The sequence below is a fragment of the Esox lucius genome, chromosome 19 (assembly GCF_011004845.1).
Source record: "Esox lucius isolate fEsoLuc1 chromosome 19, fEsoLuc1.pri, whole genome shotgun sequence".
NCBI lineage: Eukaryota > Metazoa > Chordata > Actinopteri > Esociformes > Esocidae > Esox > Esox lucius.
The window spans coordinates 31,490,562-31,508,054 of NC_047587.1; the positions used below are offsets into that span (position 1 = coordinate 31,490,562).

Genomic DNA, 17,493 nt, shown 5'->3' on the forward strand with positions numbered 1-17,493 from the left:
TTGCTGACTGTTGGAAAGCAGTGCTGGACAGATGAGCAAACTGTAGAGCTATCAGAACCTTTTAAAAGAGAGCACTTGGGACTTTGGTAACAAAATATGAATGGGCCAAAAGAGTGCATTCAAATACAGGTAAGAGGAAGGGACCAAAATGACAAAACAATACCGAAGGGTTTGGTTCCTGATCAAGTGATTGGTGCCAGAGGGTTTTACGGTCAGGAAAAGCTCCACAACATATGATATGCCCAGTAAATATGAAACTAATTCAAACATCATCAATATATGTGTATGTAATGTATGTATGTGTGTATCAGTGTGTGCGTGTGTGTGTGTGAGAGAGAGTGTGTTTGCGTATGCATGTGTGTGAATTTTCTGCAATGACAGTGGTGGTTTAGGAATGGTGCTGCTGACGCACTTTGTTCTGGTCTTTGAGGATCAGTCTTAATATAAAATGTTTGCTCCTTTGAAGATTTTAATTAAACTAAACAGGACCATCCACCATGCCTCTACCAAGAGTTCCTTTGATGAGAAACAAGTCCATCTTTTACAGGGACACATCCAATGTGTCTTTTTATGTCACCCTGGGTCTTTATGTTGGTCATTATTTCAGACATTCATCTGGAATTTTGATGGCCATGTTTTGAAGAAAAAGGCCAGGAAACCACAAAGCAGGGATGTCTTGAAACAAAGGTTTCTGTGGTTTGGTCTGTTTTTTGTGATCAACAACTCCTATTGGCTCATGCATGTCATTTTAGTTGATGCTGTCATTATTATTCCAGTTGAGACATTGGAATGCTTATAGTTTTGTTTAAATATGGTATGACTTTTGGTTTATGTGTCGTCTTAACAAAGCACATTATAGAATCACAAAGTTGTATAGAAAGTTGAATATACTATATAATAACATTTCTTTACAAGACCATAAGAAATCTCAAAGCTCTATTGATGGTGGAGCAGACAGCATTATATATTGCTGGGGTCACCAGGATGCCTGATGAAGATCTTTCACCAAAACGTATATTTTTGCTACATGAAAGTACAAAATACAGAACTGAATTTTAACATTTGCAAATGTATGGAGATTTATACTTTCTAAGTATATGCATAAGAGCACATCACATTACAATATACAATATGTAGTTCGAATTAAACAGATTTTTATGTTTAAAGAGTAAGCCTAGTGGTGAGATGGCACTTAACCAAGGGCAGAAGCTTAAGCAAAAGACACTATTGGGAGGCCTAGGCCGGTAACTACAGTAAACTTTAGCTCTTCCAGTGAAGGTGAATATGCGGAAAGCGATCATTAAAGAAGACCACTTACAAAATGGGTTCTGAGATATGTCCAATCTGATTGGTTGAAATCCGGTTCGAAGCATCACACAATTCCATGTTAATCGTACTGTCCGAAGTAAGCTGACCACTCACTGAAGCAGTGCGATGACGTACAAATATCAATACGCAAACTCTGAGAATACTGTAGTGATGAGAATTTCGAGTCTTATTGGTCAGCCGGCTATTCTGGCTGCCTAACCTAAAAGAGCCGGCTCATTTGGATCCCGAACGGCTCTTTGTTTAAAATGCAAACCCCCCCAAAATGATGAAAAAGTGCAAATAACAGGGTCTATTTGTTTTATCTGGCGCAATAACATGGCCACATGTCAAGGGAGTGTTCGGAGAAACGTTAACGTTAGAATATGACCGCAGTCTCGTGACTATTTTGTTTAGCATCCGTTCTATAAGCGCATCAACGCCAGAATGTGCTTTGCCAGGAAATAACCACACACAAGATGTGAGATGACATGTATCCGTAGACGAGCGTTAATACACGTTAATGCATACTCAATTCTGAAATTTTCTTTTGATTTAACACATAAGACGCGTAACTGTAGGCTGTACTGGTCTTTGCTTATCTATCCTAGTTCTGATAGCAAAACAGCTCTACTAATCCATATTGACCACGTACGTTAAACAATTATGGTGTACAAACTATAAATAGATTATGAGCCGTTTAATGAAGAACAACATTTCGTTTCTTTCCTTGTAACAACGTAGCCAACCGTTTTTTAAAATATCGATGTTTCTAGATGGCGAGCCTGCATATGCTACTGTATGGTCTAAATCTCCCAAATCTAGACAGGTAGACTAAGTTAGCTAGGCCTATTAATTTCAATATTCAATCTAATACAAGCCTGTCTTTTAAAATACGTTTACAAATCGTGTTGCATGAATAATTCCTCTAATTATATTTCCACAAAGTCACACTAAATTCTCTAGTCTATGATAACCAATGCACTCACGAACCATGCAATTTAAATATTGCCTTTGTAAGTTAAACTATCCACACTATCGTGGCCTAGGCCTATAAGTTTGCCCTAGATATTTCAAAATGCCAGATGTTAAAAGCCCTACATAATGTCGATGTGTCAGCTCATTTTACCAGTGTTGCGCGCGTAGACACGAAAAAAAATACTTGTTTTAAAATTTTACATCGCTCTTTGATTTTACATCCATGCATTCAAGCGTGGGTACAGGCAAATGCGCGTGTATGTGTGGGTAAGCGAGTCCTGTGTTTAAGACATAAGACGTCAGTTGTTTATAGTAGCCACCAGGGGGAGCATGATACAGCAGAAGGGGACAAAAGGGGACAGACGTCCAAGGAAAAGGATCTAGATGTGCGCATCTTGAAGTTATGGTCCTCTTGACTAAGTATAGCCTACTGACCAATTTATATTATATTTTAAAACTAATTCGTAATAGCTGATACATGTATCGCCTATTTGTTGAAAATGAGACGTTGTCAGAATTTTTTTTATTCATAATTTCACTAATGAGCTTAAAATATTGTCTAAAGTATTGTCTTAACTGGTGGTCGTTGGGTATAATATGTTATCGGTTAAGTTACGACATAAATGCCACCAGATACTGTCATTCACCACTCATAATTTAAGCTACTACATGGACTAATCTCTACCATTAATTGGCTGCTACTTGAGGGTATCTCCTGTTGGGCAATACCCAAACTTGCAATCTCAAATAGCCTATATAAGGAAGTTTAGGTTCGTTTCTCTCTCTGTGTTAGTGTAGCTCTACAACAACTGCACGTGTTCAGCTCAGCCCCGAAGCCCATCCCATCCCCTGCTTATCCATACCAGCCTAAGAGGAGGCGTGGATAGGGCTTTTGTTACCTGTATTAGAATACCTGCAGCTACATGGAAAGAATTTAAGATGTCGTCAAAGGAGAGGAGCTGCAATCGATTTGTCACGGCCTCAATTGAGACGATACTCTATCGAAAAGGACGAATTTGCACTTGGTGTAAATGTACCTGGCGCACGCAAGAATAAGTGAGAATACATAACTTGTCCTACTTTGATGCAAATGACGAAATATAAGAACTCCTCGAGCCCATCTCAATCATAAGTGTTTCGTTTTCGAACTCTTAACAACCACGTTTTGGATCACCATCACTCGTCTCACCTGTGATCCGTTGACCATGGATTTTAGACGGCAAAATATTTCAAAAGCGTTTAGATTTGACATTTTCGAAAACAGAAGTTACATCTGCACCTGGAAGGGTTAGGTACTGTTGCCAATGTAAACGCAAGAATGACCACTTCATTTTAGTGAATGGCCCGTCCCAGCAGCGGTTATGATCATGCACAGACCCCTCCAAAGGTGGAGTTTTCACGTCTTCTTGTGCTTTGGCATCATCTACTTAAGGCTTGGGTAAGTCTAATATATATAATGCAACTGTTAATATGTTGACTTTACCTTCCTATCGGTATTATTGTTTTTAATATAGACGTTTACATGTTGGCTATGGATTTTTTGAAGGCACCTGCCCCTTTGACCTAAAAACATTATAATCCCACCGTCATTGCATGGAAGTAATATTACATTCATAACTATCCGGAAATATTCTGCTCAACCTAATCGGTGTATTTTTTTTGGGGGGGGGGGGGGGTTGACAATTATAACGTTATTACATATCCAGTCTCAGTTATGTTTTCTGAGTATGTTTGGTTTTCTCGCTCTATAGATAATTTGACACGCCGTCTGTCTCCGCCGGGCTCCGGCACACTGCTACATACCTTCATCAATAGCGGCAGCCTGGCTGAGTTGTATTTCCACATTCCACGACCCAGACAGTTTTTACCTGTTTTGCCATAGTTCACCTTGAAGCATAAAAGACAGAAAAACTGTTTCTATACAAAGCTAAATGGGATTCCATGCATCATCTGCTTTTTTCCCCGTGTAATACCCAGGATATGCCATATTTGTACATACATATAAAGATATAAATATAAGCTACGTTTGATCATTTAGTCTAAATGTCCCTTTTGTAGGCCTGGGTTGTCTGCAAGTTAGCCACCCCAATGGTGTGTTCTAGGTTGCTGTGATAAATCAATGTTAATTGCATACGAAAAGCCTTACGTTAGGATGTATTAACAACAGTAGAGCATTAAGCTGATGACCCTGTTTTCCTTCGGACTAGTGTTGCACATCATCCAATAATGCATAGTATCCAAAAAACAACACCAGGTGTAATCCCCGGTGTGTCCCATGCTGTAAGCCCACCTTTCCATGTCTTTAACGAGCCTATAGTGAAATAGGCCGAACCGGTAACGTCCTCGAGTGTTCACGTCTTAAGCGTTCGAATAAAGAAAAAAATCAAAACAAGTGAAGCATCACTAGATATCTCAGGGTTTAATCAAGCCAAACCAGTTAGGTCATTCCACGCGCTTACTACCCTTTTCTTTAGCCTGGGAAAATCTTTCATGATACCCTCTTCACGCACAATGACGAGAGTCTGCCGGTGACGAGTGACATCACGTTGTGCTGAAGCGATGGTGCAGACAGAACCTTTCACTCTCCTGGTTCAACGCCAAGATCACCCTGGAGATCCGGAGTGCTAAAACCTGCAGTAGCCTTGTCTTTAAATGATAGGGTAAATCCATTAATAATGCATCATACAACTGATCATTTATACCGTTACGTATTAGGTTATTCACATATTGACATAAATCAATATTCACATTTGACATTTGCATTGGATACAAATAAAATATAGTTGCTTTATGCACGTTACACACATACATTTTCCAGCGTGATAATGTTTGTCTGTGTAACATTAATCATGAAGATGAAAAGGCAATGAGTGCTGCAGTGTTTGTTTACTTTTGGGTCTGATTTGATGAATGAAAGGCAGCCCTGTCCAGGGATCAGCGGATCACTGTCACACTATTGTCCTACTGTGGCGCAGAAGTGGGCGGATAGCAGTGTCTCTCTCTGCCCAATGGCTGACACGACTCTCATGAGAATGGAGAAAGGCACTTTTCTGCCATCCAAAATCCCTAAAACCATCATCATTCCAGTACGGGAACCACACTCTGTAACTGCCTATACCGCTGAGAGATGACAGAGCCAATCTCCGCGCCCGCTGCACACTTTCGGCCCTGGGACTGGGAGCTAGGAGCTGCATAGCACCGCAGACGCATCGCACTAAACCGGGAGTCAGCCCTTTGATTTTGGAGAAAACGGGAACTAAAACGCGCGACTTAAAGGAATTAAAAAGGAGTTTATCCAACTACTTTTCTTGCTCTACCAGAAAGCGGACTTTTGTTCAATGTCATCATGATCATCTTCTCGTCGCGCAGTGTACTGCTGTCAGTCTACTATCCACAGATATTCCTCATCCTTACGAGTGGGAGCTACCTGTAAGTTACCAAATAACCGGGCCCCTTAATCATCTTAGTAGTGTGACTTTGTGTTTAGACAGATACGGAATTACATGTTTCAAATATATGTACATGATGAATCATTCTATTGTTAAATCTGTATCTGAAAGATGAGCGCAGGTCGTTGGCTACGGTATACCATATGTACGATGGATATTTGCTTCAACAATGCACATTCTAACATAATCCAAATAATGTACACGTTAATGTAAAATAATTCCTATATCATGCTTTAATATTATAAACTAGAGCAAAAAAATCCATATCGGCGCTTTTGCGACTGGATTAGCATTTTACCCAATACATTTGACTGATTATTTCCCCATATTCAATTGTGTTTTATACTATTTGCGTACCTTTGAGCGTATTCGAAATAAATTCGTTATTAAAGCATCTGCTTCAGGTATGTGGTGCATACCTCCGGTCCACGTGGGAAATAGCGGAGGAAGTTATAAGTAGATTACGTGACGTCCAGTTTTATCTGCAGGTTGCAACAAGACTTGATGCTTCGAATAAAGTAATATTACTGCAGTATTTGTTAAGTCCGTTGTTTTTTATGATACAAATCCGTTGCAACAATGACGGTGGAACACAGTTTCATTTGGCCACAGAGTGGCAGAGAAGTTCAAGACAATTGAATGAAAAAGGGGAACGTTTAATCATTTCGCGCTGCGTCAACAAACCCCAACGGTATATGAACTGTCACAACTCGCGGAGCGGGATTAGGCTTTATGCATTACATCACCATAGTCTTATGCAGATCTACCAAGTTATAATTTAAAGCCACATCTGGAAACGTAGCTGTAAAACATCGGTCTACTGACATGCACATGATTGACACATGGTCATAATTGTAGCATATAATTAAAAGAACGAGTTGTTCAGACAGGAGATCACTTTATTTTGACTAAGAAATAATTACCGAACCATACTTTGTATCCATCACGGTGCTGGAGACCCTAAGCTTAATATTAAAATAGATGTGGTTTATGGTTGCAGTTAAAAAGGGGCCACACTCTATGTTTAGTATTGGTTTGCACATTAGAAACTACATACCATTGTTTGTCTTGATAATTCAAACGTGCTTTATTACAGTTGAGCACTTGAAATAGGTTTTAGGGATGAGGATGTTTTTAAAGCGGAATTAGAAAACCCGAGGAATGGGCTCTCCATCCTCCAAAGCGCTCCTTCCTCTCATTATGTGCAGCTAAATGCGTGTTCTGCTCGCAGTGAAATTTAGTGAACTGCATGGGTGGCAAACTACTCTTCCACAGACAGAGGTATTAGTCAGAACACGCCACCATTCCTTTAAGGAATGCACAAATGTCGAGTGAATCTTTCCTTTTAAGCAGCATGCGGTAATCACACCACGTCTTCAGATATGACCAGTGTTATATATTTTTTACGTGAAGAGTTAGAAATAGGCAACGGAAAAATTATTAGTCAATACAATGTAAATCCTAGAAACATTAAAGATGAGTGAGACCTTTAAAATTTGCTGCACTGTTGTTATATTTGTTTATATTGCCTACAAATATGCTATAGCTAACTTGATCAAGATATATCAATTGATATATCTTGAATTTCTACCATCTTGAAGAGTGGTTTTGTTTGTATTTTAACAGGAATTTTCCTGGAAGCACATTTGACAAAACTCACCAAATACTGTAAAATCCACTTTAATTATCTGCCTTATGAGACAATTGTGGCTGACATCTTATTTGTCTGTGAAACATACCTGTGAGCCTAATACTGTGTCACATGAAAGGGCATTCACTCTGATGAAATAGATGTGTGCACACGCAATTGTGTTTGTTTCACTGTGAAGAAACTGCCCCTGTTCAGGTCATGCCTTTCTCCCCTTCTAGTGTACTCTTGTCATTGAAGTCACCTAATCTCATGGAAGGTTTGGGTAGGTAATTTAGCTTTGGAGCGTTGCATAAACTATACTGTATACTGTGGAAATCCCTGGACTTGCTCGGTACATAAGAGGCCGGTTTCGTGAACACAGATTTAGTCTAGTCTAGCACACAAAAATCAATCTTAACAGACTTCTCCCTTGAGCTTGAGTTTTTATTTATAGACTAGCCTTGATCTGTGCCTGCAAAATCATCCAATTGTGTTTAGCCCAGTAAAGAGTTAATACAGCCTGATAGCATTGCATATTTTATTTCACCAATTAATATTCAAATTGACCTGGCTTTGAAGCTCCTCTGTATCTGCGTCTGTTTGAGAGCTTTAGCTGCCCAAAACTGCCTCACAGTCTTCACCAGAAATGCATTTGTGCACTTTGATGATGCAGGGATTTAAAAGCTTAACTGAGGAATGCTCTGTTTTGCATTGTCTCTTGCTTTTGCAAGCCCACGTTAGACAGTGCTGCTGTGAAATGGCAGGTGGAAATGACTAGGATATTATTACCCAGGAGAACAAAAGCAAAACCATTAGGCCCTGATAATCGCTTAACAAGGTCAGTGAGTTGAACCATGAATTGTTGCTAACCTGGGAGATTTGGAAAGTTATTACTGTTATTATTGTTCAATATGATTTGAATTCTATGCCTTGCAATGTCTTCTGTTCAACTTTACCTGTATCGCATTACGCAATCCAGAGCACCTGTTGACGTTTCTAGAGCAGGCATTTACAGTGCTCCAAAAACAATGGCATCATGCAATACCTGAACCACACATTTAAATGGAAAACTAATAGTATTGTCAAGCAACCAAGGATGTTGGAAAGGCATTTTTATGATTTTCTTTAGTAGTAATCAAGGAATCAGAGGTAGAAATAGTTACGCATTCTTTATAACTCAGTATTATTTTCAAATATTATTTGTTTTGGATTAGGTAATTAATACATTCACAGATTGAATTAAAACATCTATTATTTAGAAAAGATGCACCAATGAGACTAAATGAACAAAAAGAAAGTGGATGTGTAAAAATGTGTCCCCTCCTACCTCCCCTGCCCTGTTCTTCAAGACCCTTCATCCACATGACAGATTGCTTCAAATGGGTTTCTTTGGGAGGTCGGACGACAGACACGTCTTCTCTGCATCATGGAAGATGTGTAATCTACATAGCCATGAAGGAACATGGGCTTCCCTCTTCGTCTGTGATAGTGAGGGCTTGGCCTGGAAATGTTTGCTGTTGGATATTCATCATCTCCTTTAGTATATTCTACCGCAACTAAAACTCTTTTTAGGTTGTCATCTCCCTTGACCCTCTTCAATGCCTGTGACAACCACGTTCTGTCTTTTCAAACAGGCTACAACATCTCTCTAAGCAACGGCAGAGTTATTGCGCATCTAGAACTGCAAGTAGAGTAAGGGGTTGATTCACTAATTTGGAGCCTAATGAAAAGTGTAATTTGATTTTAAATAAGTTTGAATCCACCTAATTTATACATTCTGGAAGAGTACATGTTCAAATTAATGACATACATGTTTTTGCATCTCAAGAGCTTAGAAAAGGGACAGAGTACAATTAAATGCAAGCTTCACAAATTAATTGCTTAAAAATCTCTTGCCAATCTATTTATGAATGACGGGGTTTACCTGTTCACTAAAAAAACTAAAAATGACAACAACAAGGATGGACGGTCTTTCCTTTTACCCTGTTTTGACAATTAGATATTCAAAGTTTCAACAGAAAAAAAACACAAATCAAAACAAATAAATAACAATCTTTCTTCAGAAATGACTTAGCCCAATCAATTACAGTTTTATTATAGTGGTGGAAAACTGGGAGCATTTTAAGCAAAAGTGGGTTGCAAAAGTGACGACATGTATTCAAAGCATTTATTCATATTAACAATCAGATTAATTCTCAGTGCAGACTTTATTAAAGTACTTAATGTAACCGAAAAAGCACCAACATGGTATTAATTCTGACCCAGAGGGTAAAAAAGTCATTAGAGTTTTTTTTGTGCCCTTCTGAAATGTTTGCTTTTTTTGTTTGCTAGTGATGCTAAGCTAAAAACAATTGGGTTCAATATAAAAAACTAAGCTTGTGATAAAAGCACAAAATTTGGCATAGAGGTAACCTGAACAGATAAAGTTATGGAGCTACAGCTGATTTGGCGTTGCTGCTACTATCCCTAATCAGTCACTGAATCCCTCAGTGAAAAAGCTAAATTTGGCTCCAAATTCAGGAAAAGTGGAACACAGCACAACATTTCATAAACCGATGCATTCATGATTATTATTTACAGAATAAAGCTGGGATTCTGATCCTGCTGAGCATACAGATGAACGACTGGGATCAAGGGATGCAGAAGAAGTGAACAAATAGTCTATAGCATATTGTTCAAAAGTGGTGAGAAGCACTGCATCATGTTGGTGTGACAGCAGAACTCAAAGTGTTCCAAAATATCTCATTGAATGAATACATTTTAAGATTCCCGTCAATGTCTTTATTACAAATTTAGAGTCTCATCTTTCAGATGCAATTCTACCAGAGCTGATATCCCTTGTCATTACAAAGTTATACCTCCAATCGATAGCCTGTTAGGGGTCAAATGTATATTAGTGCAATTGATTATTACAACCTTTTCAGTTGAAATGGTAATGCAACATTCTTCCTAAAATATCAAAAGGCACTTTGTCATGAAACAACCTGAGCGTGGTGGCAGCCCTGAAAGTTGTAGACTTGGCAAGCAGGGCTGTAAGGAGTGCAGGTCATCTCTGGACGAGGTTGAGGCCCCTGCAAGGTCTGTCTTTAACACACAGGAGGAATTGAGTTTAAAAAAAAAAATACTTTTTCCAAATTTTCAACTTTTTTCCCAATTTCTGTTTTTTGATTGATGTAAATGAAGCAGAGATTTTCAGTTACATTTTAGAGATTTCTAATGGCATTTGCCAGGTTTTGATTAAGTTCCTCATTCTCAATGCCTGGTAATGGTGATTATTTTATCTTTGCAAAGGTCAAGGAACCAAAGAGCCTGAATAAGACAAAGCTCTGTTTTGCCAGAGAAACATGCCTTGTTGCAGTTATGGTTTAATTTGAACATGTCATGTGGTTTTGCGTTCAAGGTTTATTTTTTGTATGGAGACAGCTAATCAACCAAAGAGGAACATGGTTGGTCATAAGCAATTTCCAATCAACATTTACTGGCTTTGTTCTTCGAGTCATAGGGGTAGTATGGTTTTGTTCCATAATCCTTTTGAAGGGGAATCCACAAATGCAGTCAACCCTTCTATCTCCTGTTTCTCCCTCTTTCTCTCTCTCCTCTCTTTCTCCTCTCTCTTCCACTTTCTCTCCTCTCTTCTATCCCTCTCTCTCTCCACCCCCCCCAGCCCCTCCGTCATTTTCGCTGACACACAACTTGCCTGCATCAGCCTGCCCTGCTTGTGGTAAAGCCCTTGAAGGCCTACGTCATACATCAAAGCTGGCATTCGCCTTCATGCTCTTTTACGGCTCCTTGTCTACTGACATGTTTGAAAGGCATGTATCTGCAGGGTTTGAAAGGCCATAAACACACTGTTGGAGAAATAACCCCATTTGTTTAGCCGTCTGTTTTCTAGTACATGACTGTTCCAAACCCGGGGTTGGAATGGGAATGATATTATCTGCTAAGGTGATGATCGGTGGTTCTAAAGAACTGCCATCGAGGAGCATGAGCTTGTAGGTGTCTTAACATGACTGCTTGATCCGGGTTTAAACGTTGCAGAACAACATGCGGGAGAGCCGCTGTCGGAAACCTTGAATATTAGCCAGACACACTGTAGCATTGCTCTACAAACACGCATTGTAACGGAAACTTGGGTATTATCAACAGGAAAAGACTCTTGATTCGTTTTACTGCAGCATGCTTCAAATAAAGCTTCATTGTAGGAAATTGTTGTGGGCTGGAAAATTATTTCTGTATTTCAAATGGTGCTGTAATTCCACCCCACAGTCTTTGTAGTGGCAGAAAGCTTTTGACCACTTGTGGGTGCATGATAAGTTTTTTTATTGATGAAGAGTCATTAACATATTTCAAGATGTGCTTCGTAAGCTAGTGTGTAGGGGTGCACTTTTATTACAGTATAGATTCCAGTTGAATCAATATGTATTTTGAGATTACTTAGTGATTCATTGGTAAACTACATGATAAGGCAAATAGAAAAACCCAGTCCCATGTTTGGTTCCATGCAATTTGGCTACTTAAGAAGTTTCTCGATTATTTTGCTGAACGTTTTAGGATGATTGTGCATATTTCTTCCCAGAGACAGTACATGACAGCATACCAGCATCACTAGGCTGAATATACTTTGATTAAAACAAAATGCAGGGGCCTAAAAGTAATTTTTTACTCCCACAGCTATAGTTGAGAACCATTCCTACATTTCAGAAACCCAGTTACACACTGAAGGCATGGTTGAGCCGGCACACAGAAAGCCCAGTAATTCTCCGCTCACGCCTGGAAACAATTCTAGCCACGTTACCTAACAATTAACACAAAGCCCCAACAAATTTCGCTACGATCACAAGTCAGATCAATGCCTGGGATCCGGGTCAGCATGCCGCGCTGTGTTATTTTTCAGCTTCAAAGCAGATATTGGTTTCAGATGCTCTCTTTGATTCACCTCCGACACACAAATGGTGATATCTTGTGAGACACTGCAGAGCGACAACAGACTGCCCTTCAAGTTTCAACGTATGTGACGTATGTCCTCCTGTATCACTGACCAATTGTTTGTGCATGTTTACTCACCTATCCATAGGGCCCTGTCTTCCGTGGTGGCCTTGGGTGCCAACATCATCTGCAATAAGATCCCTGGGCTGGCCCCTCGCCAGCGGGCCATCTGCCAGAGCCGGCCGGACGCCATCATCGTGGTGGGGGAGGGCGCCCAGCTGGGCATCAATGAGTGTCAGTACCAGTTCCGCTATGGACGCTGGAATTGCTCCGCCCTTGGGGAGAGAACCGTCTTCGGACAGGAGCTGCGAGTAGGTCAGTGAGGGCATCTTGGGCCGGTCATTTAGGTGGGAGGACTTGTGATTTGAATGTATGTTCCGCTACGGGTTAACTTTGTAACAGCTTTCAAGAGCGATCTGGTGATGATTAGGCCAACTAAGGTTTAAATAGCAGCTAGGATAATGTACATGTCAATGTTAGCTGACATAAGCTAATTGTATGACTGACCTTAGTGGACTGTTGCTGTTTCACTTCCGCATTTCAAAATGTCATCCTAAATGTTCTATGTTTCTAAAAGAGTCAGTTGTGATTCCTAAAAGGAAAAATAAAAAATAAATCTGAGGAGTTGCATCAAATTTTATTTACAAGGAGGGCTACATCGCCATGGTTGTCATCAGTGATTGTTTTTGACAAAGTAGTGAAGCCATGATGGAAAATAGGTTACATTTTGAATTGTGGATGTCACCAACTTCTCCAAAGGGTAGCCTTAGAACTCCAAGCCTTGACCCCCCTTGCCTTTCTGAAACATGGCTTTTCACAAGGCTAAGCCAAACCCATGCTGCACACATCACAGAGTCAAACTTCAACTAACTGCACACAGTCACGGACTCTATTGTACAACCATTCACATTGGCAATAGTTGCATAGTGCATTAAGTACACTCAAACCCAAGACAACGTTGCATGTTACCATTTCAACAGATTTCAGTCTGGTTGGTCTTTTTCTTTTCATTTAAGATTTGCATTGAACTTCTAGTTTAAAGCATGCAGTACATTGCTGGCTGCACCAAGGTTATGAAAAGGCACTGAAGTCTAATGGGGGAAAGTATGGTTGAAAAATGATATAGCAAATGAGGAGACAACTAATGGTATTATTGCAGAGAACGTTGTTGAACCAAAATAGATGTACACATCTGTTGTTAATATTAGGAAATCGGTTGTGTCCATTGCTCGCTTGCTTGCGTGTGTGTATGTGTGTCGCCTATAGTCAGAACGATCTTTGAGCAGATCGACATTTAAAAACATTTATTGACAAATGTCTATTGCATGGCTCTTTTTTTTACAGGGTCTTTTACATTTCCTTTCATTTAGAATTTTTTTGTTGCTGTTAAAGTGCGGTTAGACTATGTATTTAATCCAATAGCTCTGTTAACAATCACTGCTCTTTAGAGGCGGCTGACTTAGCTCAAACCCCTCTAAAAGCATTTCTCTTTGTTGTAAATCTGGCGCTTTTGTAATGGATCTCGTCTCATTTTCTTCTGTGTTCAGCATCCTTTGTTCCCCTTTTTATATTATCTACTGATAATGTATCCAATTTCTGAATGCCGAGTATACAGTTTTTCGTTTATTCCCTTAAAAAATCTTAGGTAATTTATTAGCAAACATAGATTAATTATTCAGTGATCAGATTCAACTAAGTGGTCAAAGCCTCCAGTCACATTACTCAAGTAGGTAAAAGAGATTTTTTTGCTTCCCCATGAGATATAGCCTATTCTAGAAGAGGCAGGAGATGAAACAGGTTTCCTTGGTACTGGATTGTCAATATCTCGCCGCCTCACTGAAGCCAAGTCAGGGATGTTTTACTACACTCAGAAACAGAGCTAGACCATGGCTACTGGTACATATTGAATTATACTAGTTAGTCTGATTGGCTGCTACCAGAACCTCTTTGGGCCAATTGCTTGTGAAGTCAATACTGTAGGAAAAAGGTAATTGGATGGCTAGGACCATTCATTCCGGATTCAGCGAAGGTTCTTCATGTACACTACTAGGACATCATGGGAGTACTACTGCATCTCAACTTCCTGAAGTGTAAAAAAGTGTCCTTATTGTCATTCCACATTTTTTCTATGTCGCTTGATTTGAGAGTGATTAGTTATGTGTAATTAGTGTAGCCTTGTTCTTTAATAACTTTGTATGGATAATATGATGGTTGTTTGCTGTGGGGAAAAGAAACCTACATTAGTGTTACCATTCTCTCAAACAGACAAATTCACACCTTGTCATAATCAACACCATGGAAAACAAATCCTGTTCTACTGACATTTTTCCTCAAAACCCCCAACATTTTGAACACTAAACCTTTCCTATTTTCAATGATCCAGTCACATTTCTGGGGAGATGCCATAGTTTTCTAAGGAGTTAAAGATCAGGGAACCGCAAGCCTAATGCTTTCTTTCTGTGCTGGGTGCATTGGGATGGAGTCGGTCAGTTTGGCCCAGTTCCCTGGTATTACATTAGGTTTCCAAGAAAGCACACATTAATAGCTGGGTTATTGAGTATTTTAGAACCCTGAACTATCTTGATGCAAGGAAAGATTTTGTTTCAGAAATGGGCCAGTAATTTGATATTTATTTCTGTATTATACTGTAAATATCATTGTAGAAAAAAGGGTGATGTTGGCTAATGCAGTGCTCCTTGACACTGGAAGCTCTGTTAGCTCTTTGGGACTTTAAAAGATGGATGGAAACATGGATGAAACCAAACTCATTACGGTCACGTCCTTCAACAGTTCTGCTATTGTGCAAAGAGTCGTTGACTCTCCTGTTATGTTCTAAGTGACACATTGGAGAACACTGAATGCTGGTTATTAGAATATGTCTATGTTTCTTCTTCTGGACACAGGCTACTTAGCACTGAATAACATTCTTATGTGCCATAGCAGAATGACATTGGCATCAATCTGTACAATGAGACCAGCAAATATGTAGCAAATTATCCCTTGCTTACAGAAGTGGGTGTTCTATTAACATTCTATTGCCATCTATTAGCAGTTAATAATATAATTGAAGTCAGATCCATCATTGAGGCGTCGAGGGGCTGTTTATAGCAGATTGTTGTATTAGCTGAGCAGAAATGAGGAAAAAGCATGGATAAATGGCAAGACAGCCATACTAACTCAGCTGCTAGGATTTGATATAGGGCGTAATAATAATAATAATAGATGGGTTGATATAATTCATAATTCTTGCTATTGTTTTTCACGTATCGGGGAGGTCAACACCATATCGGTTTTAAAATATCTGTCTGCTTTGGTCTGTTTGCTCGCTGGTCACCTTCAATTGGAATTGATGTCTGTACGTTCCCTGTTATCTTATGGGACACGGTCAGTTCTGGGGAGTTTCTGCACCTGAGACATCCCATGAGCCGTAGCTCTCTCATTTTTAACAGTCTCAGCCTGAACAGAGGAGCGGAGCACTTGACGTTAGTGATTATAGCATGAAAACAGACACCTTTCAACGGCTACACTCACCATCAAAGGCAGATGTTGGCCCCATCGTATTACTGCCCTGCTCTGGTTACTCTCTGTTTAACTTTCCAACCAGTTTGTCACCATAGTGATTCATGCTTTTCATCTCAAAGAGGTTCTTGTTGTGCTCAGCGGTGAAAAATTGCAAAAGTTCAATCACTCTGGCCCCTGGCTCATTGCACAAGAATGGAGAATGGACTCAGCACAGAGGCAGGTGAAAATCTCTGTGCACGAGAAAGGAATGCTGCCATTATTTCATAGCAATACTAAATGCCTGTGCTGGACTTGGCTAGTGAAGTAAAATGCAACTATCTGTAAGACCGGACTTCTCAACACACATGCTTTGATTCAATGACAAAGCAAGTAGTAGTCTATCCACTACCACTACCAGTAGTAGTCTATCCACTACCACTACCAGTAGTAGTCTATCCACTACCACTACCAGTAGTAGTCTATCCACTACATCTTTGGGCCAGGTAGTGGTAATCCAAATAAAAAAGGCATGGACAGAGAAGCTGTCAGACTAGTATGTTGTTGCATTTGATGACCTACATTACATTGTCACTCATTGCAACTTTCTCACTAACAGAAACAACAGATACAGACAGAAAGACACTGGCAGCAAGACAGTCAGGCACGCAGGCAGGCAACAGAAATACAGAAGATCAAGCAGGCAAACAGCAGCAGCAGACAGACAGAAAGAAAGGCAGCAGAAAGACAGACAGACAAGCAGGCAGTCATGCAGGTGGACAGAAGACAGGCCAACAGGCAGATAGACAGACAGACAAGCAGGCGGGCGGGCAGACAAACAGGCAGGCAGGCAGACTGTGAGTTGAAATATGGCTTTGAGCCTGATTCCATGAGTAAAACTCTGGAGAGAGGCACTCCAAGGCACCACCAGCTGGGAGGCAAATGGACAGCATGAGAAATGGACGTGGGAGCTGACAGGGTGTCCAGGAAGGGAGAGGGTTGTTTAGTCTCTATTTCTCCTCCCCATATAATACAGTATCATCTCTCCTTAGAATACAATATAATCTCCCCATATAATACAGTATCATCTCTCCTTAGAATACAATATAATCTCCCCATATAAAACAGTATAATCTCTCCTTAGAATACAATATAATCTCCCCATATAATACAGTATCATCTCTCCTTAGAATACAATATAATCTTCCCATATAATACAGTATCATCTCTCCTTAGAATACAATATAATCTCCCCATATAATACAGTATCATTTCTCCTTAGAATACAATATAATCTCCCCATATAATACAGTATCATCTCTCCTTAGAATACAATATAATCTCCCCATATAATACAGTATCATCTCTCCTTAGAATACAATATAATCTCCCCATATAATACAGTATCATCTCTCCTTAGAATACAATATAATCTCCCCATATAATGCAGTATCATCTCTCCGTAGAATACAATATAATCTCCCCATATAATACAGTATAATCTCCCCGTAGAATACAATATAATCTCCCCATATAATACAGTATAATCTCTCCTTAGAATACAATATAATCTCCCCATATAATACAGTATCATCTCTCTGTAGAATACAATATAATCTCCCCATATAATACAGTATCATCTCTCCT

General features: G+C 39.7%; 1 protein-coding gene across 2 annotated transcripts in view; it reads left to right on the plus strand.

Annotated features, from left to right (window-relative positions):
• Positions 1-3,180: 3,180 nt before the first annotated feature.
• The window catches only part of wnt7bb (wingless-type MMTV integration site family, member 7Bb), a 36,009-nt gene continuing 21,696 nt past the window's right edge, over positions 3,181-17,493 (plus strand). Inside the window, exons 1-2 of one of the 2 annotated variants that reach the window (XM_010883903.3) lie at positions 3,181-3,721; positions 12,437-12,663. In XM_010883903.3, coding sequence (XP_010882205.1) covers positions 3,645-3,721; positions 12,437-12,663 — 304 coding nt within the window. In that variant the 5' untranslated portion in view covers positions 3,181-3,644. Of the gene's footprint in view, positions 3,722-5,012; positions 5,713-12,436; positions 12,664-17,493 lie in introns of those variants that run through there. The other variant, XM_010883902.3, reaches the window with a different exon arrangement.